We start from the raw sequence: 19,259 nt of genomic DNA, 5'->3' as shown, positions 1-19,259 counted from the left end.
CAAATTACAGAGCTCTGGCAGGCTGGAGAGACAAATACCAGCAGCACTCAGTGCTCGCAACTTATCAAACTCCAAAGCTAAATATTTACACGGCATGCTACAAGACTCCAAGCTTTGAGCCATAAACCCGGCTGAACGCCCCCATCAAGCACCAAACCATCGAGTTCAATCTCTCATATCCCTCTCCTCTCCATACCTCTTCCAGCCCTTGCTCAGCTGCATGCCTGTCTTCTCCTCCCCGTGCACGCTGCATGGGAAGGGAGCTCACCTGCCCACGGCTGGGCTCCCTGGCGGTGGCCGAGCATCCCTGCTCCAGCCGCTGTTGTGGTTTTCCTAAAGCGAGAGAAGTTCAACGCAGGCAGATGAACCTTTCTGAGCTGGCCTGGTACCCATTTTCAGAGCGGCTGACCAGCAGCCCCAGTGAAATCAAGAGAGTTGGGAACATTTAGGATGGTGGAAGAACCAGGCTGTAAATTCAGAGGGATGCCGTCATTCAAGCTGCACCCCAGTGGTATGGGACACAAGGCTCGTGGTGACCGCTGAGAACAGGCTTCATTTGGCAGCACCAGCACGAGCTTCACTCAATAGGCTTGAACCCGAATTTATTTCCCAGGTCATTCCTCTTGCTCCCTGTTCCCCCAGTGCTTTTGATGACCCCTGGCAGGTCCCCGCCATCACAGGGGCCCTCACCAGCCCCTGCTGCCCTCCTGGCCGCAAAGCCAAAGCCCAAACTCACCCAGCAAACACTACCGAAAGTGGGCAAGAGACTACTTCAGACAGCAGATTGTATTGCCATGCTCTGTGAGGAACTTCCAGAAAAGCTGTGGGCTCCTTCTGCTACTGAGTGGAAGACACATATTACAGTAAAAAGCATTACAATTAATCCCCCCCCCCCATCTTAACTCTCCCTTTTTCACAATAACTTTTTTTTGTTTTTTTTTGCAAAAGATACATTTTTCTAGGCTGGAAAATGTCAAATTTTATTTCTACTCAGCCTTGAATGATCTCTGAGATCACCCACAGACTTCTCTCATTCATTTCCCCCCCCCCCTTTTCCTTTTTTGCTTTCAGTCTTTTCTACAGTACTTCCTCCACTTTGGAATCTTTTGAGTGACAAAGAAAATCAAACAAACTGGGAATTTCAGAGTTTTGGAGAAATTTTGAAAAGTTAAAGAACAGAGAAGACACTTTAAAAAAGAAAGGAAAATAAATTTTTAAAATTACATTCCGTTATGAAGGAGAGAAAAAGCAGAAAAAAGAGTGAAAGTCAAATCAATTAAATATTTAAAATTATTTTTCAGCAGTATTAAATCTTTACAATTGCTCAATTTTAAACCCCAAATTTGATTTTTTCCACAGACATATATAAACAGTAAAAGGATAAAGTACACCGAGATTAAATAAGTAGGAAAATTATCTTTTTACAGACAAAGAGTGATTGAGAAAAGCAGAAAGCCCTTATGTGCTCAAATGATCTCAGCAGTGTCTAAAGCCACCGCGACCCCCTGCATCCCAGAAGCAAAGGCTGAGGGGCTGGGGTCCAGGCTTGTTTCTAAGCACCTCTCCTGGCTTACAGGTCATTAGGCTGAAGAAAAAAACCTGCATTTCACACGTGGACATGGAAGCTGCTTCTACACCAGCAAACGTCCCGGTGCCAGGGAGCGCTCCTGCATGGTGGCACTCCATCACCTGGTAGGTCATTGATGCCTTAGACCTCTCATGCTGCACAAAGCTCTCCCTGGCCCCTGCCAACAGGTGGTCTCCCCCCCATCTTCCATGGCCCGATTTTGGAGGTAAGAGGTCCACGGTATGGACCTCTGCGTCGGAACGATCCCAGACACATTTGGTTTGCTGGCATGGCCACGGAGGTGTCAGCAGCTCTACAAGTACGTGGTGGCCTCGCGGCTCTCCCGCTCTTTAGCCTGCGCAACAGCGACGTTGATGCATTGAAGCCACTCCTCAGCGTTCTTCTCGTCTTTGGCCTTGAAAACATAGGTCTTGCTGTCGGTGAAGATCTCAAAGGCCCGGGGCAGGCTGCGGTCCCTGCGCTTCTTTGCCACCACTTTAACGCTCTGCACCTTGCTGAGCTCAATGGGGCAGTCGTCGGGGTCATCTTTCTGAAACACAGGGAGGACAGACACAACCATGTTCATGCAGTAGAGCTTCCACCGTCTTAATAAACAGTCGATGTCTCTAGAGCTGGGCTAGTAAACATTGGCCATGCAGGGAAACAGATTGATGGGGACTTCCCAAAAGAGCCTTAGGGGAGCTAGAAACCCCCCTCCCACGCAGTGCCACGCTCCCCTGCTGAACACCATCGGGTTTCAAGGGCTGTCATGGCCTACTGCACCCAACGGCCAAGGGTCCAGACCAACGATCATGAGCATTTCCCTCTCAGTAGTTGCAGTTTTTAGTTCCATCTTCAGCTATTAACATGGGCGTTTTCTTTCTCTGGCCTTTAATAATAGTGATGTCTGTTAACGGTGCCAGGCACAACTCGTGCCGATGGCAAATGCTTCCTAGGTACAAAACTCAGCCAGTCCTTGGGGAGTGAAGAAAGCTGTCTCTGCTTAAGCAGTGATAAGTTGTTCCCCTTCTCAGAGTCTCCACCCAAAATTGGACGCAGCAACTCCTTTTGAAAACAGAACAGATACTTTCAGTCTGACCTGGGAATATGAGCGAAATCATGGCATTTCTCAGTGGGGAATGGAAAATACGGGACAGTTCAGTTGCAATTTTGTTTGAAAATGTATAAAGTATGTACATCTAGGAAATCTTAGTGTCATTGCAAGAAATATGATGCAGGGAGCATAAGAGAGAGTTGTACAAAATCATGGAAGTTTCCTGCAGGAGAAGAGATTTGTGAGATCATAAAAAATGTACAAATTGTGTCTCCAGGTGAGAAGTTTAAGCTCAAGGCCCTGATTCCTCAAGAATATGTTTCTCCTGTTGAGCTGCTTATACTTTTCACCAAGAGCAGTAAGGCAGACTTTCCAAAAGCTTTCTGTTCCTATCATACAGGAAAGGTCTGGACTGATCTGAGTGAGAATTAGGGGTTAATTATCTTGCAGGAGCTGAGCAGGACTCAGGAGAGGCTTCGGTGTGGGAACTGCTGTCTCCAGAGCTGCTCTCCCAGCTGGCCAGGTCTGAAACGCAGGACCAGAATGGGGCAGGGAGACTTCTCCTGCAAAAATGGCTCAGTCCTTCTGGGAAAGAATATTTTACTGTACTAAGGAAAAGTTCATCTGAAAAGACCATCCAAAAGAAGTGCCAAGCCCAATGCCTGTGATTCCTCTATGGGATCTGATAGTCCATTACCACTGATCTGCTGTTTTTTCACATCCATAATGAATACCCAGATCTCCAACTTTTGGAGATCTTCTGTGTTGCATACATACGTACTATTTGCAGTCAAGGTCTCCTGCATTCCTGAAGTGCTATAATCCCTGGGCAATCCCCTCCTTTCTTACTCAAGTCAGAATATAATCCATACCCGAAGCAGAGCAGCTCTCCAGCAAGAGAGGCTGGCCTGAACCCCTCGGCAGGGGCAGTGGCTGGGTGAGCAGACAGACCCCCTCCGAAACATGGGAGGTCCTTGGGCTGCAAATGTCAGCGACAGCGCAGAGCCATCATCTTCCTTCCCAGCACATCTCCATCCCCTGGCATTGCTGCTGTGCATTCTGGGATGGGGCATTTATTTGTCTCTGTCATTCATTTTTTATCAGGGACCCCATTCCAGACCTGAGAAGTTTTCTTTAAATGGATAATTTCCCACTAAAATGTTCAGTTCTGACCAAACGACTTGCCATGAACAATGAGGTTCGTCTCCAACTTCACACGGGAACAAAAGATTCATCACCGATTCCTCGTGCGTGACCATGGCACCACAGCAATGGCCCCCCTCCCCTGCTTCCGCAACACCGATTGAGACTTTATCAACAGCACTAAGCTGGCTCTGCACTGAAATCTCACCTGGGATTTATCCCAGAAAATGCAAAGCAGCGATAGACTCCAGAACCAAAACTTTGCACCCCATGAGCCAGACGTTTAGACTTAGAAGCCTATCTAGCAAAAATGATATATTTCCTTCATTACCACATAGTGTTTGCCCTCAAGTTGCTAAAGGGAGTTGATTGTACCCTAGGCACATTTCTGTGAAGGAGTTTACCACAATTTTCCATGAGTTTAGGATGTGGCTCGCTTTCAGACCTCTTATATTTTGGCTTTCTCCTGGCCATACAGTTGCTTACACAGAACAAATATTGTCCACATGGTTACTCGTACAAAGGGAAGGTTCATGGTGGGGCTCCAAGAATAAGCAGGCACAGCCAGCTGGCCATCTCACAATACTTCTTCTGTGTTAGGTTTGTATTTTTAAATGAACAGCGTGTAAAGTCCAAACACCCACGCAGCACCCAGCCCTGCTCCACAACGCCAGAGATGACGGGCAGAGCTGTCATGATCAGCCAGGCGAGCACCATCTGTCCTTGAAGATTGCAACAAGCACCAGATGTGGCTGGGCAGGAGCCTATACCACCGCTTTTGCCGGCCACAGCCTGTGGCCCCGCATCTTACGATGCTTTTGGTACTGGTACCCGGCCAGCAAGGTGTGGGGTTGGTCCTCCTGCCAGATGCTGGAGGTACACAGAAGTGGACCTCCTGTGGGATCTGAAAGTCACTCTTTTATTGCCCAAACCACTTCTGTGAGGCTTCATACCTCCAGCCTTGCTAAAGGGCTTAAAATTTTCTGTTTGGTGCCTGCAATAGTCAACCCATGGCATGTGTGCAACCAAAACCGGTGGGCTCAGGGTTGCTCCAGCCTCCAAGCAACGGTTAATGGCAGGACTTGACTCTTGAATTCAGGCCAAAAATGTAGAAGTAACAGGATATAATGCACCAGCTTGAAAGACTGATTACCCCGGTGCAATAACCCCACTGCTGGATGCCAGCCTGCTCCACTGATGAACCAGTCCAGGTATTTGTGTTCAACTTAAAAAAAAAAAAAAGCAAACAAACCTTGAGTTTGCCAGTTAAAAAGGGAAAGTTAATCGAGATGAATTACACTGTTGAACAAAATCTGTGGTTCAACAATCTAATCTGCCAGCGTCGCCCGCCTGCCCCGCGTTGCACATTCTCCACGTGAACAGGGGGAGCACTGAGAATGCAAATCCATGGAGGTGATTTCTGCACGCTAATCGCATCCCAGGAGTAATCAAGGTATTCCGATGTGCCTTATGCCTGGCTTGTTTGGAGAACTAATCAAAGCCATTCTGTTAAATACATTTCTATAAACCAATTGACTTGCTAAAAAATGACGATTATTCTGACACTCTTTCAAAAGGCAACATCAGCCAGAACTGAGCTGCAGCTGTGGTACACCTGTGGATTCAACTGTCTTCAGAATCTCAACCAAAACACCAGGAAAAGTCACTAGAAAGTAAGGAAAAGGCTCTTTCATTTCAGAAGGATTTTATTGTCCCATGAAACGCACATGTTCCTCCTCGGCAGGACACCCTGTTGTATTTCCTATAGGAAGGGGCTCAGGAAGCCATTTAAGAAGCTTAAAGGGCTTTACTAGGTTTCTATAACAATAAAGATTATTTACCAGAAATATTAAGGTTTGGCTATAGTTGGAAGATGCTGCTATTTTTGGATTATCTAAGAGAGAGCTCTTGTAACAAAAATAAATAGGCCATTTTGCACAATGTTTGATAATTCTCATTGCAAAAAGCTGAAGAAAATTAGTTTCTCCTGAGAAGTAATAACTAAGGAGGACTGGATTCAATTACCTGCCCTGCTGTGCCTGGGACACACTTTTCTCTGTGGCCTATCGGTACAAATTTCGAAGAATTTCACAGAGATTTCAGCAGAATTTCTCTGAATTTAGAAGTGAAAGCAAAAAAATTCCATTCCTTTGGGAGAAAAGCATTTTAGCATCACCTTGCTTTAAACACACTTGTATTTCCTGCACAAATAACACTAATTATAATGCCGTCATCTCAACACTTATTAGTATACAAGAGCAGGCAAGACTTTCAAAACTGGTGAACAGTTGCTTGATTTTGGAGACGACTGCCCTGAGGTGTTCAGGAGGGCCTGACTTTCCCAACATGCTGAACATCACCATCTCCCCCCCGCACACTGCTGGTCCCATGAAAATTGGGAACCCAGAAACCACACCTCACATGTAGCGTGTTAGCTGTGGCTACTTCCCTTGCTTACCTTGCAAGTGGAAAAAATATATTTACCTGAGCAGAACTTATTGAATTTGCATTTATTCAAGGAAATAAAGAATCACTGATCAAGTCTGGAAACTGTTTTTTAACCCACTGTAGTTCCTTCAGGACCAGAAGCTTTAGCAATATCGGAGAAGTGACCTCAAGGCAGAGGGGACGATGCTCGGGCACAGGTCACCAGCTAGTAGGGGATAAATGACTGAGACGTGGGTGTCGCAGAGCTGAGCCCTGGGCATTTGTTGCCAGAACAAGAGCAGTGTCAATCTAATGCTCTCGAAAGTCTCACGTTCTTGATCCAGAGAGAAAAATGTAACTAAAGCCAGTGAGCAACCCCTTGGCTGAAGTTGGCCATGCGGCGTACAGAGACCACGGGCAAAGATGAGTTCTAAAAACCTCTGGGAAATGGTGTTGGGGAGGAGGGAGAGAGAGAAATCAAACTGACAGTTTTCTGACTTACGGATTTTCCTTTCCGAAAAAGCAGCTGGTTGCCAGCCAGAGTGAAGTAGCGAGTTTTCCACCTTTTGATAAACTTCCAGCGGACTTGCTTCTCTTTAAGCTTGCCTTCAATCAGCGGTTGGCCGTCCTGATTTACAACTGGGGAGGTGAACACACAACAAGGGGGTTATTTCTGTCCTCCCTTCGCCCCAGACGAAAGCCAGGCTTTTGCTGCGATGCAGAAAAGGTTTTTTGCAGTTTAGCTGGGTCAGCCCCAAGACCACATTCCTCCTGACCTCAGGCATTCAGCTGTCGCTTCAGAAAGACATTTCAGGCCTTAGTCGTGTTTTGCTTGGGAGGCCGTGCAGACGGAGCTGACAGCTCGGACTCCCCTGTCCATCACTTTTGCTATTCCCTTAGCCATCACGTACTTCTCCCCACCATTACGCCTCCTAATTGTTCCTCAGCCCTGCAATAACAACTTAGAATTTCATGCAATTGAAGGCAGGCATTTATGTTGTCTCTGAGGCTTTAATCCACACTACCGAGTTCAGTACAGTTATATTCCTGCTGTGCTGTATTTTGGATAGGCATATTTTGAGGATATCACTCCCCACTAACTGCAACAGCTTGCTTTATTGCAGCAGCAGCCCTATAGAGAAGGAATCAAGAGCCAGAAGTGGGATGTCCATGTGGGGCTGGGAGACCATGTGCCATCCCACTGGAACGATGGCCAACCTCTCATGGGTAAGTCCAGCCCAGAAATGTGATTTTTTGCTAAGAAAGGGGTTGGAGAGTCCCAGGGCTTTGTCTCCCAGGCGTGACCATTTCTTTCCTCACCCTCCCAAGGCACAACTCCTTCTTCCCTTGGGAAAGGGATGTGTTTATTATCAGCCCTCCCTTACCCAGCGCTCCAGCAATAAGCTAGCCCTGCACTTTGTAGAGGTCACTCCCTGTTACATCTTTATTATCTTTTCTAGTTCTCTCTTTAGGAATATTTCAAAAGTCATTTAACATCAGCAATCCATTTCATAAAAAATAATCCTTAAAGCAAACCCAGAGTTATTTGTGTCCTGTAAATATCACAGCACTGACCGGTTAGTAATGTGATGTTTTCTATCATTTTTGCATTTCTAAAATAATGCAACTTATTTTGACATCTGGACTGCCAAAGGCCAGAGCAAGTCACAGCTCTGCCCCCAGGGACCCAGTGTCTGTCCTGCTCCCTCAGGAACAGTCAGGGTATTTTCACCGTGTTACCCATTGGGGACGTTGCTCTTTTTACCATCTTGTGGCACAATTAACTTACAAACTATTAGTGCGTCATCGGGCAATAACACTGCCTCGCCTGTACCCTGGGTGGCAAGAGGTAAAACAGCATTTCTGCCACGCGTGTGTGTAAACGCTGTCCTTATGGAGCCTACTTTAAATACAGGATGGGCAACTCTGCCCAAGCCGAAGATGAGGAAGGAGGAGAAGGAGAGACACAAAAGCTTCTGCCCGCCCCCCCAGTGACCTGCACTACCGTGCGTTGCCCAAGAATAATCTAAAATGTAATTAAAAATACATAGTGTACAGTATCGAGTCCAATAACTGTAATGACCATAATCAGCACGGAAGCAGAAATACAGGCGCACTCAGCTACTTTACCTTCAGCTCAGCCACTTTCCAGTCCGTTCATCTTCTACAGTGGTCTGAAAAGTGGCTTCAAGTTGCCTTAGAAAAATAACTTATGTTTGTCACTATAGATTTTCCCTCAATCAATTCCCTTAAAAATAAAAACCAAATAAAATCTCTAGGAAAGGGAAATAAACCCTTTTTGTCTCTTATTGCAAAATTATTGCTATATTTAAAATTACTTGCAGAATTCCAAGCACCGCATGAATATTGGGTAGCCTCGCACTTCCATTTACAGCGTGTTTATAAGGTTGTGGCCATCTCTACTGCCAGCCCTGTGACCTTGATGCTCACCTGTGGTCAGTATTCCCTGGCATTTATTTTCACTGGAAGGGTGCAAGGTTTTGGGAGCTGAAAGAGCGTTCCCAAACCTTACATGCAGAAAGGAATTTTCCAGCACAAGAAAAGCCCGCCAACCAAGGGGATCACCAGGGGCTTTAGCCCATGACTGCAGAGCAACCCAAGCCACTACCCTTCACATAAGGAGCAAACAGTTTAAAAATTCTCTAGTACCACAGCTGGGTTTCTTTTTCCTTTCTCTTCTATTTTCACACTGATAGACAGGACGTGACAGATCAGATAGGCTGAAGAGCAGTCCAAGGCGTAAGCAGCCTGAGAATGGATGTTTGTTGATGTGATGTTTGATTTGGAGCCCTTCCCAGCATCTGTCGGATGGTCAGTTATCCTCTGGCTGGCCAGACTTGCATACCTTAGCATGAAAGTTTATCCAGTAATGCTTTTGCTTGAAAGCGTTTGCTGTCGTCTGTGCCTGAGCCTTTCAGAGCCCCAAACGCAGTAGTTGGTGAGATGCTGAGGATGCGAGGTGAGCGGGGCGGCCAAGTGCAACCACCAAAGGTAGCACCTGGGGTTTCAAAGGCTTTATAGCTTTTTGGGCACATGCCTCTCTTCACTACCTCCTGTCTGGTAGGGGAAAAATAAACAATGCAAATACAGTGCATCAGATTTAGACAAAGAATGTATTTTTTCCCCAGCGTTGTTTATATTGGCAGAGAGGCAGGCTTTGGGGGTCTTCAATGTGTACTATTTCAATTTCCTCAAGAAAGGCGATAAATATTTCTGTCTCTGTAGATAGGGAGTTTTTGGAAGGAGATGGACTGAATGAAAAGGGGGGTGGCCAAGTTTCAGCTCCGAGCTGCAGCTGTGATTTCCATGGTAAAACCAAGGTCGCGCTCTGCTCCTCGCAGCCCGCTGCATCCCTCACTCCACGCAGCAGCTCTTCCTTGTATGTCTGCATGCCAGCACCGATGCGTTACACCACCCAACCTGACACGGCACAAAGTAAAACAGAGGCTTGCTTTCTCCCTGTGTAATTTTTGTCACTGCAAATTGGCACAAATTTACGGAGAAGCTGGTTTGGGCCTGCACCCATTTCTCAACAGGCTCTTTAGCAGGACAGAGCATCATTTTACAATATGCCCCTTAATAAAAACTTTGCAATTGCATTAAATATTGTTTCCAGAACTACTACAGATAGACATTTTCATTGTTTTAGAGATTTGCTCAACTGTCAATCTCTTCTCCCCAGCCCTTCAGAGAAGCGTGGCCAGGGCGGGGGCTGTTTTCAAATAAATATTCAGTTTATGTGAAAATCCCAGAGATGGGACCAAGAAAAGGCAAAGCTGAGAGGATTTAAAGTCTTCCTTGGCCATGAGGACGTTGTGATGTGCAGTGATGTGGTGCTTCCGCGATAGCTCTGTCCTGCCTCCACAGCCCGGCTGGCTGTCAGGGACGTGCACAGGAATGGGATCTGGGGCTGGATGTTACATCTGGGGTGGAGCTTTTTAAACCCTCTGCTGAACAGGCTGGGCAGAGGGGGATGGAAGAGGCCCTGGGCAATCTCCCAACTCTATGGCAGGGAAAACCAAAATGGGACAGCCCACACTCCACACATCCCTCTGCCTCCCTGATGTGGGTTTCTGAAGCACTGATGTCTTTAGGAAGAAGCCCTGTGCCTTGCAGTCTATGCTGAATTTACACTCATATAAAACACCTACTGAACATCACCTGCTGATGAATCGATGGCAAAAAAGTCCTGCATAGGCACACTACCCATTTTCTAAACAAGAGAAAGAGCATCCTGTGGCAAAGCTCCCTAATGACAACTAACCCTGGTCAAACAGAGCAGAAAGCATCCGACATCCAGCTCACACAGGCAACAAGGTGCAGACAAGGTATCACCAAATGCCGCTGAACAAAAAAATACCAGAGAAAATAATCTGTTTTGAGCAAGGAAAAAGCTGGGTGGTTTGTTGTTGTGTTTTTTTTTAGATAAATTTGTTTCTGCAAACAAACTGGGTCCATGGACCATCACACTCGAGGTGAGCCATAGCGTTTGCACCCAAGCAGGACCATGTGGTCATTTCTGCCTGCAGCTGCACCGGTGTCCTTTAGAAGGGACACCATCTGCTGACAGTGGCTTTGCGAGGGAAACACATAGTGGAAACAGAAGGGCTGTATTTCTTTCTAAACAGCTTTCTGAGACTGCATCGGGTACTATCTGGCATTTCTGCAGCTGAGATTTGCTGGGATACCCACAATGGTCATCCTTAAGGGTCATTCCTCTCTGGGAGTTGAGCAAAAGGACAGACCCATCAGGCCAGCAGCTGTCTAGCAGGGCTGAGTATGAGTCCTCATGCTCTCCTATCAGCCACTTCATCTTCTGGTGACTTTGTTCCCCTTTTATACAATCAGCATTATAATTTGTCTGATTTGTGAATACAGATAAATAGTTTTAAATTTTTATAATTAGTTTTAAACAGCATTTAAGCTGATATTTTGCTTATTGTGCAAATGCCTCACCAAATTTCTAACTTAATGATGTATGGGGTAATATCCCTGTCATTCTCATCCTTTACCATTCACATGTGCACTCTCTTGGTGGAGGATGTTTTGTCACCGTGAGAATATGCAGTTTGGTGTCAGGAAATTACCATCTTGGTAGCCTGTGGGTGGTAATGACAGGGCTGGCTCTGTATCATCTCCCAGGACAAAACGTCAGAACTGCTATGACAAAGTCTACCCAGTGAGAGACAGACAGCAAAAAGCTGTGAGCCTGAGAAACAAACCAGCAGCACCAAGTAGCAAGCTTTCCTGGAGCATGCATGAAAAAAAGAGGAGAGAACTTCACTTTAATAAAAAAATGACAAAGATAGGACAGGAAGAGATTTTTTACTCCTATGTGTTAACTCTAAAGAATTAATAATGTGCACAGTAACTTTCAGAGCACGATGGCAACTGTATAAACATCTAGATACAGCAAAAGAAGGACTTGATATGAAAAGACAATTGCTCAGTGGTTGGATCTTGTGCATCTACCTGGCTCCTGGTCCCATGGGAACGGCTTCGATACTGATTCCAGAGCAGTAGGAACATGCTTTCACCCAAACTAAAGAGGTGTAAAACGTTCGGAGACCAGAAGATACCGAGATGGCTGGTGGACAGGAATGCATCATAGGAAAAGAATGTGCGATTTTGGCGTAAAGTGGATTTTTATGGCCAAAATTTTTCAAAAACTGGATTTACTAGAGAAATGCTGATATCTCTTTAATTACCCAGTGGCTAGAAGCAAAGCTAACAGAGCACTTCTCGTGTACGTCCACAAAGAATCCCATGGGGAATTCTGATGTCAGCTTCCAAAGTTGTCGTAATGAATCTGATGCCAGTATGTCTGAGGGTCTGCTTAGAAGAAAAAGATCCATGAAAGATAAGAATGAAGCTCTTTTCCAATATTTTTCTAAGTCCTTTTGCTTATTTTCATTGCGGTTAACTTCACAGAATAATTCAGCTGGAAGAGAGCTCAAGGGGTCTCTTATCCAACCTCCCACTCAAAGCAAGGTCACCTATGGGGTCACACTAGGTTGCTCATAGATTTATCCATCTGGGACTTGCAAATCTCAACAACATCTCTAGACAAGCTGTTCCAATGTTTGATGTCCTCATGGTGGGGAAGTTTTCCCTCGTAGGCAATCTGAACCTCTCCTGTTGCAATTTATGCCTGTTGTCTCTTGGTCTCCCCACCACACAACACAGAAAAGAGCCTGGCTCTATCTTCTTGATGACCTCCTTGTAGTAATGGACAGACTACAATGAAGTCCCCCTCCAGCTCTGCCTGCACCAGCCCTTGTCCCTATCCCTCCTCACAGGGCAAGAGCTTCAGCCCCCAGATGTCTTGGTGGAGCCTCTCCCAACTCCTATTGGGATTTTACGTGATCACCACTGTAGCCATTCAATACCTGCTGCTTGCAGAGCAGGAGTAAGTGCATGGAGCTCTGTTAGCAAGGGACATCATGAGTAAATCCGTACTGCCTCAGAAACGCAGAGCTTTACTCTTCTGTCTGAACTCCTCCCAAAACCAAATGCACTAGCTGGTGATCCCGCTTCTTTCCATGGCAGAGCAATGGAAACAACGAAAGAAGCATCTGCACTACAGTTAGGTTGTTTAAAAATGCATTCAACTGCCAACTGGAGTGTGCACATTCCTTATATGCATCTTAATTATTGGAAAATTGTATCTAATTTTGATTTCTTCACATTGCATGAATGAGGACAAATCAAAAAACCTCAGAAAAGTGATACAAGAATGAGTTAAGATTGATCTTTCATATGATTATTCATATGACAAGAAACTAATGAAGTGTATTCTCTTTAATTCGCCCAACCAAAAATCAAGATGTGACATTACAAAGTCTACAAATAGAGATTTTCTGGATAGCAGGGAAGGGCATAATGTGATGTGGTGTTTAGAGATAACCTCCCATTTTACCAGTGTAGTTACATTATCTAAGCAACAATTTAGGCATGTCATGGGTTCTCCTTCGCTTGCCTTTTAAAAATCAGGTTTAGACATCTTTAGAAAAATATGCAAAAGTAACACAGATCAAAGAGAAAACATTTCTTTGATATAAGCATTACTGGATTAGATTCTTTGAGTATTGTTTTATAGAAGGTGAAACTAGATGATCACATAATCTCTGGGTTTGAAATCACACTGTGGTGGTATGCTGGCATGTATGACAAGATCTTAAGCTCGGAAAAATGGAGTTAAGGGATTAAAAAGTGTATATTTGCTATATATTTGTCATTCCTTTTTTTTCCTGCAGAACACCAATAAAGCTACAAATATTGTCCAAACTCAAAATGAAAAAATATTTACTATAATACCCATTGCTTCTTAAACCATCTCAATATAGAGATCCTAACTCCAAAGTCAATTTAACGCTGAACAGTACCCGTTGATGTGAGTGCCCTTTGGAATTATTTTCTATTAATTGTATCTTGCTTTCTTTGCAGACCTACAATGCATCAAGCTTTAAGTAGCTTGGGTACTGAATAAAAAGTAAAAAAATCTTCCAAACTCTTCCAAGATGAACTCAAGACAGATAAAAACCAAAGCATTAAATCTTGGATTTGATGAAACATAAAATCATCCACAAAAATTCAGTCCAATCATGAATGATCTCAATGATAATAAACTCCTCTTAACTTGAAAGAATGGAATGTGTGGGTGGCAAGCAGACAAAGATAAATGCAATTTAGGGGATATGGATTCACTCTCTCTCATTAATCATCATATTTGGTTTTGTTGAAAACCTGGAAAGGACACATTACTGAATGCCACTTTTTATAATTTTCAAGCAAGTATTATAGCTAGGATATTTCAGTTCACTAGATAATCACCACTGCTAGCTAAAGATAAATGTATTCAGGAGTTAATATGGTGTAGGCTATTCTGAGTGAATTGCTTTTTTAAAGAGGAATTCATAAAAAAACCCTCAGTTTTACCCGAATCATTGCCCACGGGCACAATGTCTCCTCTGCAGCCCACAGGGATTACTGCAATTTCTTTGTAAGCTTCCAGAGTAGGGAATGTACTGCAATTCCCTCTCCGGCTATCAAGTGGTTTTACTGAATTTTTTTGTGCAAGAGCTTGTGAAGCCAACTGTCAATACAGGAGGATATGTTGAAATGAGCCTTTTAAAGCCAGCTTTTCCTAACAAGAGGCTCACACTGCATTTACCCAAATTTCAAATGCCTTGTGTCTGTGCTTGAATGCTTTTTCACCTAAGAAAAAATAACAGTGTAACCTGGTTTTCCTAGCTCTGAGACCAGGTGCGCAGTCAGGGCACACACGTGTATCTGAGGAGATGAGCAGGATTTGCGGGAATGCTCTTCCCCCTTGGCTCAGGGGTGGCAGGAAAAAACAATTTGTGATGATTTAACAGCGCTTCTGGAAAAGTGTGGTCGTATAAGAAGTGCTTTGCAATGAGAAGAATGCATGAGAAATATTCAAACTTTCGCTGGGTTAATTGCCACTTTGGGTAGATCCACCTCATTGCTTAAGCATAATTGCTTCTTTCCTCACAAACTCAGCCTTCAAGTGCAGTCCAGCTCCAAATATCCTCCCAGCTACATCCGAAAAAAACCCCATTATTGATTTGGCATCCTAAGGCAAGATCGAGGCTTTAAGGCATAATGCTTTCCTAAGTCTGGATAAATGGCATCTTGCAACACGACATCCAAAAAATGCAACAAAACCCAACATTAACAAAAACCAAAAGACAATAATAGAAAAAGAATTTGCCTCTGAATTCCTTCTTTAGGAAGAATTTGGTTGCTAAACAGCATCGCTGAGAGGAAGAAATTACTTTCTTGTCTTTCAAAAGTATTTGAGATTCCAACGGGTCTGTCCCACTGTGGAATGAAAATAAAAGATGTTTTACAGCCTTTACATTTCTTACCAATTCAAGGAGACCTCTGAATCCTCTTTCTTGTGTCAGATCTTATAAACCCAAAAGACCTTGGAGTGTCTCCCACTCTGGTATGACTTTTCCCAGCTGCCGCAGCTCTACATCACCAATACTAAGGTGAATTTGTCATTCACCTGCAGATTTTTGTTCCCTGGAGCACTGTCTTCCACATTCCTTTCCTACATCTGAGTTCTCATATGACCCATTCAATACTTTATTTTCTTGATCTTCTAAAGGCTTTTAGAGCTGAGAAGCAAATCATGATATTCACAATGTGCCTTTCTTACAAAAATTTCTTTAAACTGAGACAAAGAGAGTAATTGCTCATAGAAAGGACAAAAAAATTCTTTGCCCTGCTCCTCCTTTTCCTGACTATCCTCAAAGGTACCCCTGAACTCTCAGCCCTGGCTCTAAAACAAAGGGGAAATGGGGATTTCATAGATGCTAACATTTAATCAAGTCTTCTCCCACCTCTCCTGGGCTATGGCCGCAGAGACAGCCCGGTGGCTGGGCAGGGAGGAGGACAGGCTGGATGGGGGAGAGGGAGGTGGACCTGTGGGCAGTGATAACCCTGCAAACGCCAGGCACCACCCTCAGTGCCTGCAGTGCTCCTTCCAAATGTCATAGGATCATAGAATCATTTTGGTTGGAAGAGACATTCAAGATCATAAAGTCCAATCATTAACCTAACACTGCTAAGTTATCACTAAACCATGTCCCTCAGCACCACATCTACCCCTCTTTTAAACACCTCCAGGGATGGCGACTCTACCACTTCCCTGGGCAGCCTGTTCCAATGCTTGACAACCCTTTCGGTGAAGAAATTTTTCCTTATATCCAATCTAAACTTAAGCAACTTGAGGCCATTTCCTCTTGTCATATCCAGGCACCCTCCGTGCTCTCAAGTACTCATGGTACTCGAGAAAAAGAAAGCAAGCTCTCTAGTTATTGTATCTGCCGAGAAGGTAGCATTTCACTTAGCGCCTTCATGCTATATTTGCATTTTTTTTCCATTGGGCTTTAGTTGACATCATACAGACACAAGCTATATAAAAGGTAACTAAAAACAAATTCTTTGTTTTTCCACCCCTAGAAGAGGCAGTATAATTCATAAGTAACAGCATATAGGAATGAAAGTCCAATTTGTGCCTGGGGCTGCTGGGGAAGCTCCTGTCCCCCCTTTGCAGTTCAAGGGTGATGAGGGCAGCGCCCCCTTACCCGGCTGGCTAAGTGCTCCATGCAGAGCGGATTTTGGCACTACTTGGGAAGGACAGAACTGCTGCGCTGACGGGTGGAAACCCTTCAGTCTGGAGGGCAGAGCTTCAAATGCATTAATCCCTCCTGCTGACCCCAGTGTGTAAATGGAGAACCGCACTTAGACACCCAGGGAAGTGGGATCAGCACGTGCATTTCACTGCAGCCTTTTCACAGCAGCTGGGGGAAATGGTGAACCCTTAGAAGAGATGTGACCTTCCCCCTCGTCTCTGTGGGATATTGCGACACCAAATCTACAACCTACAACGCTGCGATAGGATTTTTCACCAGGCTGAAACGACAATGAATGAGCGAGAGGCAGTGTGCCAGCCCCCACCGCAGGCACTTCCCGCAGGCGTTTTGCTCCCACTTCCCGAGGACCGTTGGCGTCAGGCAGGGTACACAGTTTACCCTACTCGAGATGTCGGCTCAAGTGCTCTGCAAACAGACTCAAGAGCCCCTTGTCAGTGGTACTGAGACAGTCCCCACTTTCACAAGCCCTTGCTGTACTAACCCGAGAGCACTGAAGTGCTCATGGGGAACTGCTGCCTGCTGTCGCAGTCTTTTATTGCCTTTTACCTTCCTTTCAGACCCATTTGAAAACACCAGCTCTATAGTGATAGTCCTGGCGGGGTCTGGGTCCCAGACCCAACACCGCGCACCTGGCGGCAGAGCCCATGGTGCTGTGCCACATGGACCTCCCCACACCACGTCCTGCTTTCCAGCCCTTCCTAGACCTCTCCTTAGAGGACATGGCACTCTGGCAGGAGAGCAACAGGGAAGCAAGGTGTCAGCTGTCTTTTGATGTCTCCAGACTAGTGCCATCAGCAAAACCCATGGCATCACCAAGGAAATGGTGCCCCATGTCACCCCCAAGGATTGCCCTTTCCACCTTCATCTGGTCTGTTGGCTCTAAGACAACATCATCATCAACAGCTTGCTACAATCACTCCACTTTTTGGACTAGTTAAATGTGTTTGAAAATTCAAAACAAAGCTATTTCATCAAGCTTTGAAATTTTAAGCAAAACAGACTCCTTTTCCTTGTAGCCTGACGTATGTCTATCACTGATGTGATGGACAAACCACAGCATGGTTTGTCCATGGTACTGGTTGTTCATGGTACTGAGATGAAATTTCACGTCTAAGTGTGATTTCTTTTGTAGTCGTTGAGTCCCATGAGGGTTGGGGGAGGAGAAATATGGTTAAACACCCATGAAATGAGCACGGGCAGCACGGCCTGCAGCAGAGGCTGTGCCACTCTTGCAAAACTTACTAAATTCAGGGTTGATGAAATATAAAGAGATGCTAGCTGTTAAAATAAATAGCAGAAACAGCCAATTATTCAAAGGCTTGGCCAAAATATTCAAAATTCTTGTCCAAAATTGTGCAGACTTTTACAGAGTGGCAAAAAACATCTAAGAAAAAGGCCATTCCTCTAAATTTCAGTGCACTGATCTAAAACACATGACTATCAGAAAGCTTCAAAAAAATGGTCACCAGGATCTTTTACATGGGAAAAAGGGTATTTTTCACTCACCCTATTTTCTAATATAGTTGAAGTATTATGGCTGTTGTTAGGCATTGCCTTGTTCCTAAGAAGTTGCATACTATGGATTCAATTATATTAAAGTAAATAATTCTGAGAACGAAGATGACATTAATCGGGTGTAGGATCTATGCCAATGTTGCCTGACATGTGGCACCTGTGCAGTCTCCAGAGGACCTGGGACATGGTCCAGCAGATGAAACTCCTTTATCTGGACACTGCAGGATGGGTGCAGATCCCTCCCACTCCCCAGGGCTTAGCAGTCATGCAGATTTATGTGTCTGCATTAATTTTGGATTGCATCCCTCTAAGCATACACCAAATAAGGTTTGTGCTTGATACTACATCTCACCAGAGATGCTGAGACGAGAGGAGCTTAATGGAGAATTCCAGTTAAAATAGACACTGCCTGTGCTATGCTGGACGGTTTGCTTTCCCTTTTCCTCAACCTCTGCCACCACCACCAGAGACACAGTGAGCTTGGCTCCATCCTCCACCCAGCACACACAGCCCACCAGTGATGAAGGCAGGCCACTTACCTGTTGCCTTTTCAGGGTTATTGCACATGAAGCACTGCCAAGTTCCAGCTTCCTCGCTGTAGCCGAATAAATCAAAGAACCTCACTTCTTCCAGGTGCATCTGCACATGGTCCAGGTCCTAGGCCAATAACGAGAAAAAACAAACTCACTCACGAGGTGAACCATTGCATGGTTAACAGCTCGTAACCCGAAATCACAGAGAGATACGCAGTGGGCGCCAACAAGCGTCCTCTTCCATTTGTCTCCTGGGGGCAAACTACCTACCAGGGCAAATGTGCTAAGCAGGATGTATCTCTCCCTCTATCATCGATAGCAGCTTTTATAAATATATATATAAAAAAATAAATAACAAGTCTGTAGGAGGCAGAAGATTGGTCTGGGTTGGTTTGGGGTTTTATTTTGCCTCTTCAACACTGCTGCCAGCCGCAGCAGTGCGCTCAGCAGTCCTGCCCAGCACCTCTCCCACCAGCTGAACCACCTTGACTACCTCCAGTCCTCTCTCAGAATTTTTTTTAATGATCCAGAAGGTAGTGGGCTCTGCTAACAGGGCTGGGGACTTCCTCCTGTCCACCCAGATCCGCCCATCAGAGCAAGGGCTAGTAGCTGGCGACCACTTTATTTATTACTTTTTTTTTTTAAAAGAATAGAGGCTCTGAACCCAGCTGCCTGCGTGAAGCACAAACACAAATGTTTAATGTGAAAGTTAACATGAACATTTCCAAAAACTTAGCGACAACAGGGATAATTTATCTCACACAAAACACACCCAGGTAAACATGACATTATTCTGCCAGTGACAAGCC

General features: G+C 45.0%; 1 protein-coding gene across 5 annotated transcripts in view; it reads right to left on the bottom strand.

Moving 5' to 3' along the window:
* Positions 1 to 1,741: 1,741 nt before the first annotated feature.
* VEPH1 (ventricular zone expressed PH domain containing 1) overlaps positions 1,742 to 19,259 on the bottom strand; it is a 99,254-nt gene continuing 81,736 nt past the window's right edge. For 4 of the 5 annotated variants that reach the window (XM_074592591.1, XM_074592589.1, XM_074592592.1 and 1 more), the window contains 3 exons: positions 18,457 to 18,574; positions 6,694 to 6,830; positions 1,742 to 2,117 (listed from right to left, as the gene is read on the bottom strand). In XM_074592591.1, coding sequence (XP_074448692.1) covers positions 1,881 to 2,117; positions 6,694 to 6,830; positions 18,457 to 18,574 — 492 coding nt within the window. In that variant the 3' untranslated portion in view covers positions 1,742 to 1,880. Of the gene's footprint in view, positions 2,118 to 6,580; positions 6,831 to 18,456; positions 18,575 to 19,259 lie in introns of those variants that run through there. The other variant, XM_074592594.1, reaches the window with a different exon arrangement.

Source organism: Larus michahellis, chromosome 6 (genome assembly GCF_964199755.1).
Source record: "Larus michahellis chromosome 6, bLarMic1.1, whole genome shotgun sequence".
Lineage (NCBI taxonomy): Eukaryota > Metazoa > Chordata > Aves > Charadriiformes > Laridae > Larus > Larus michahellis.
Note: the sequence above shows the minus strand (reverse complement) of the source record. Positions and strands in the feature narration are given on the sequence as shown.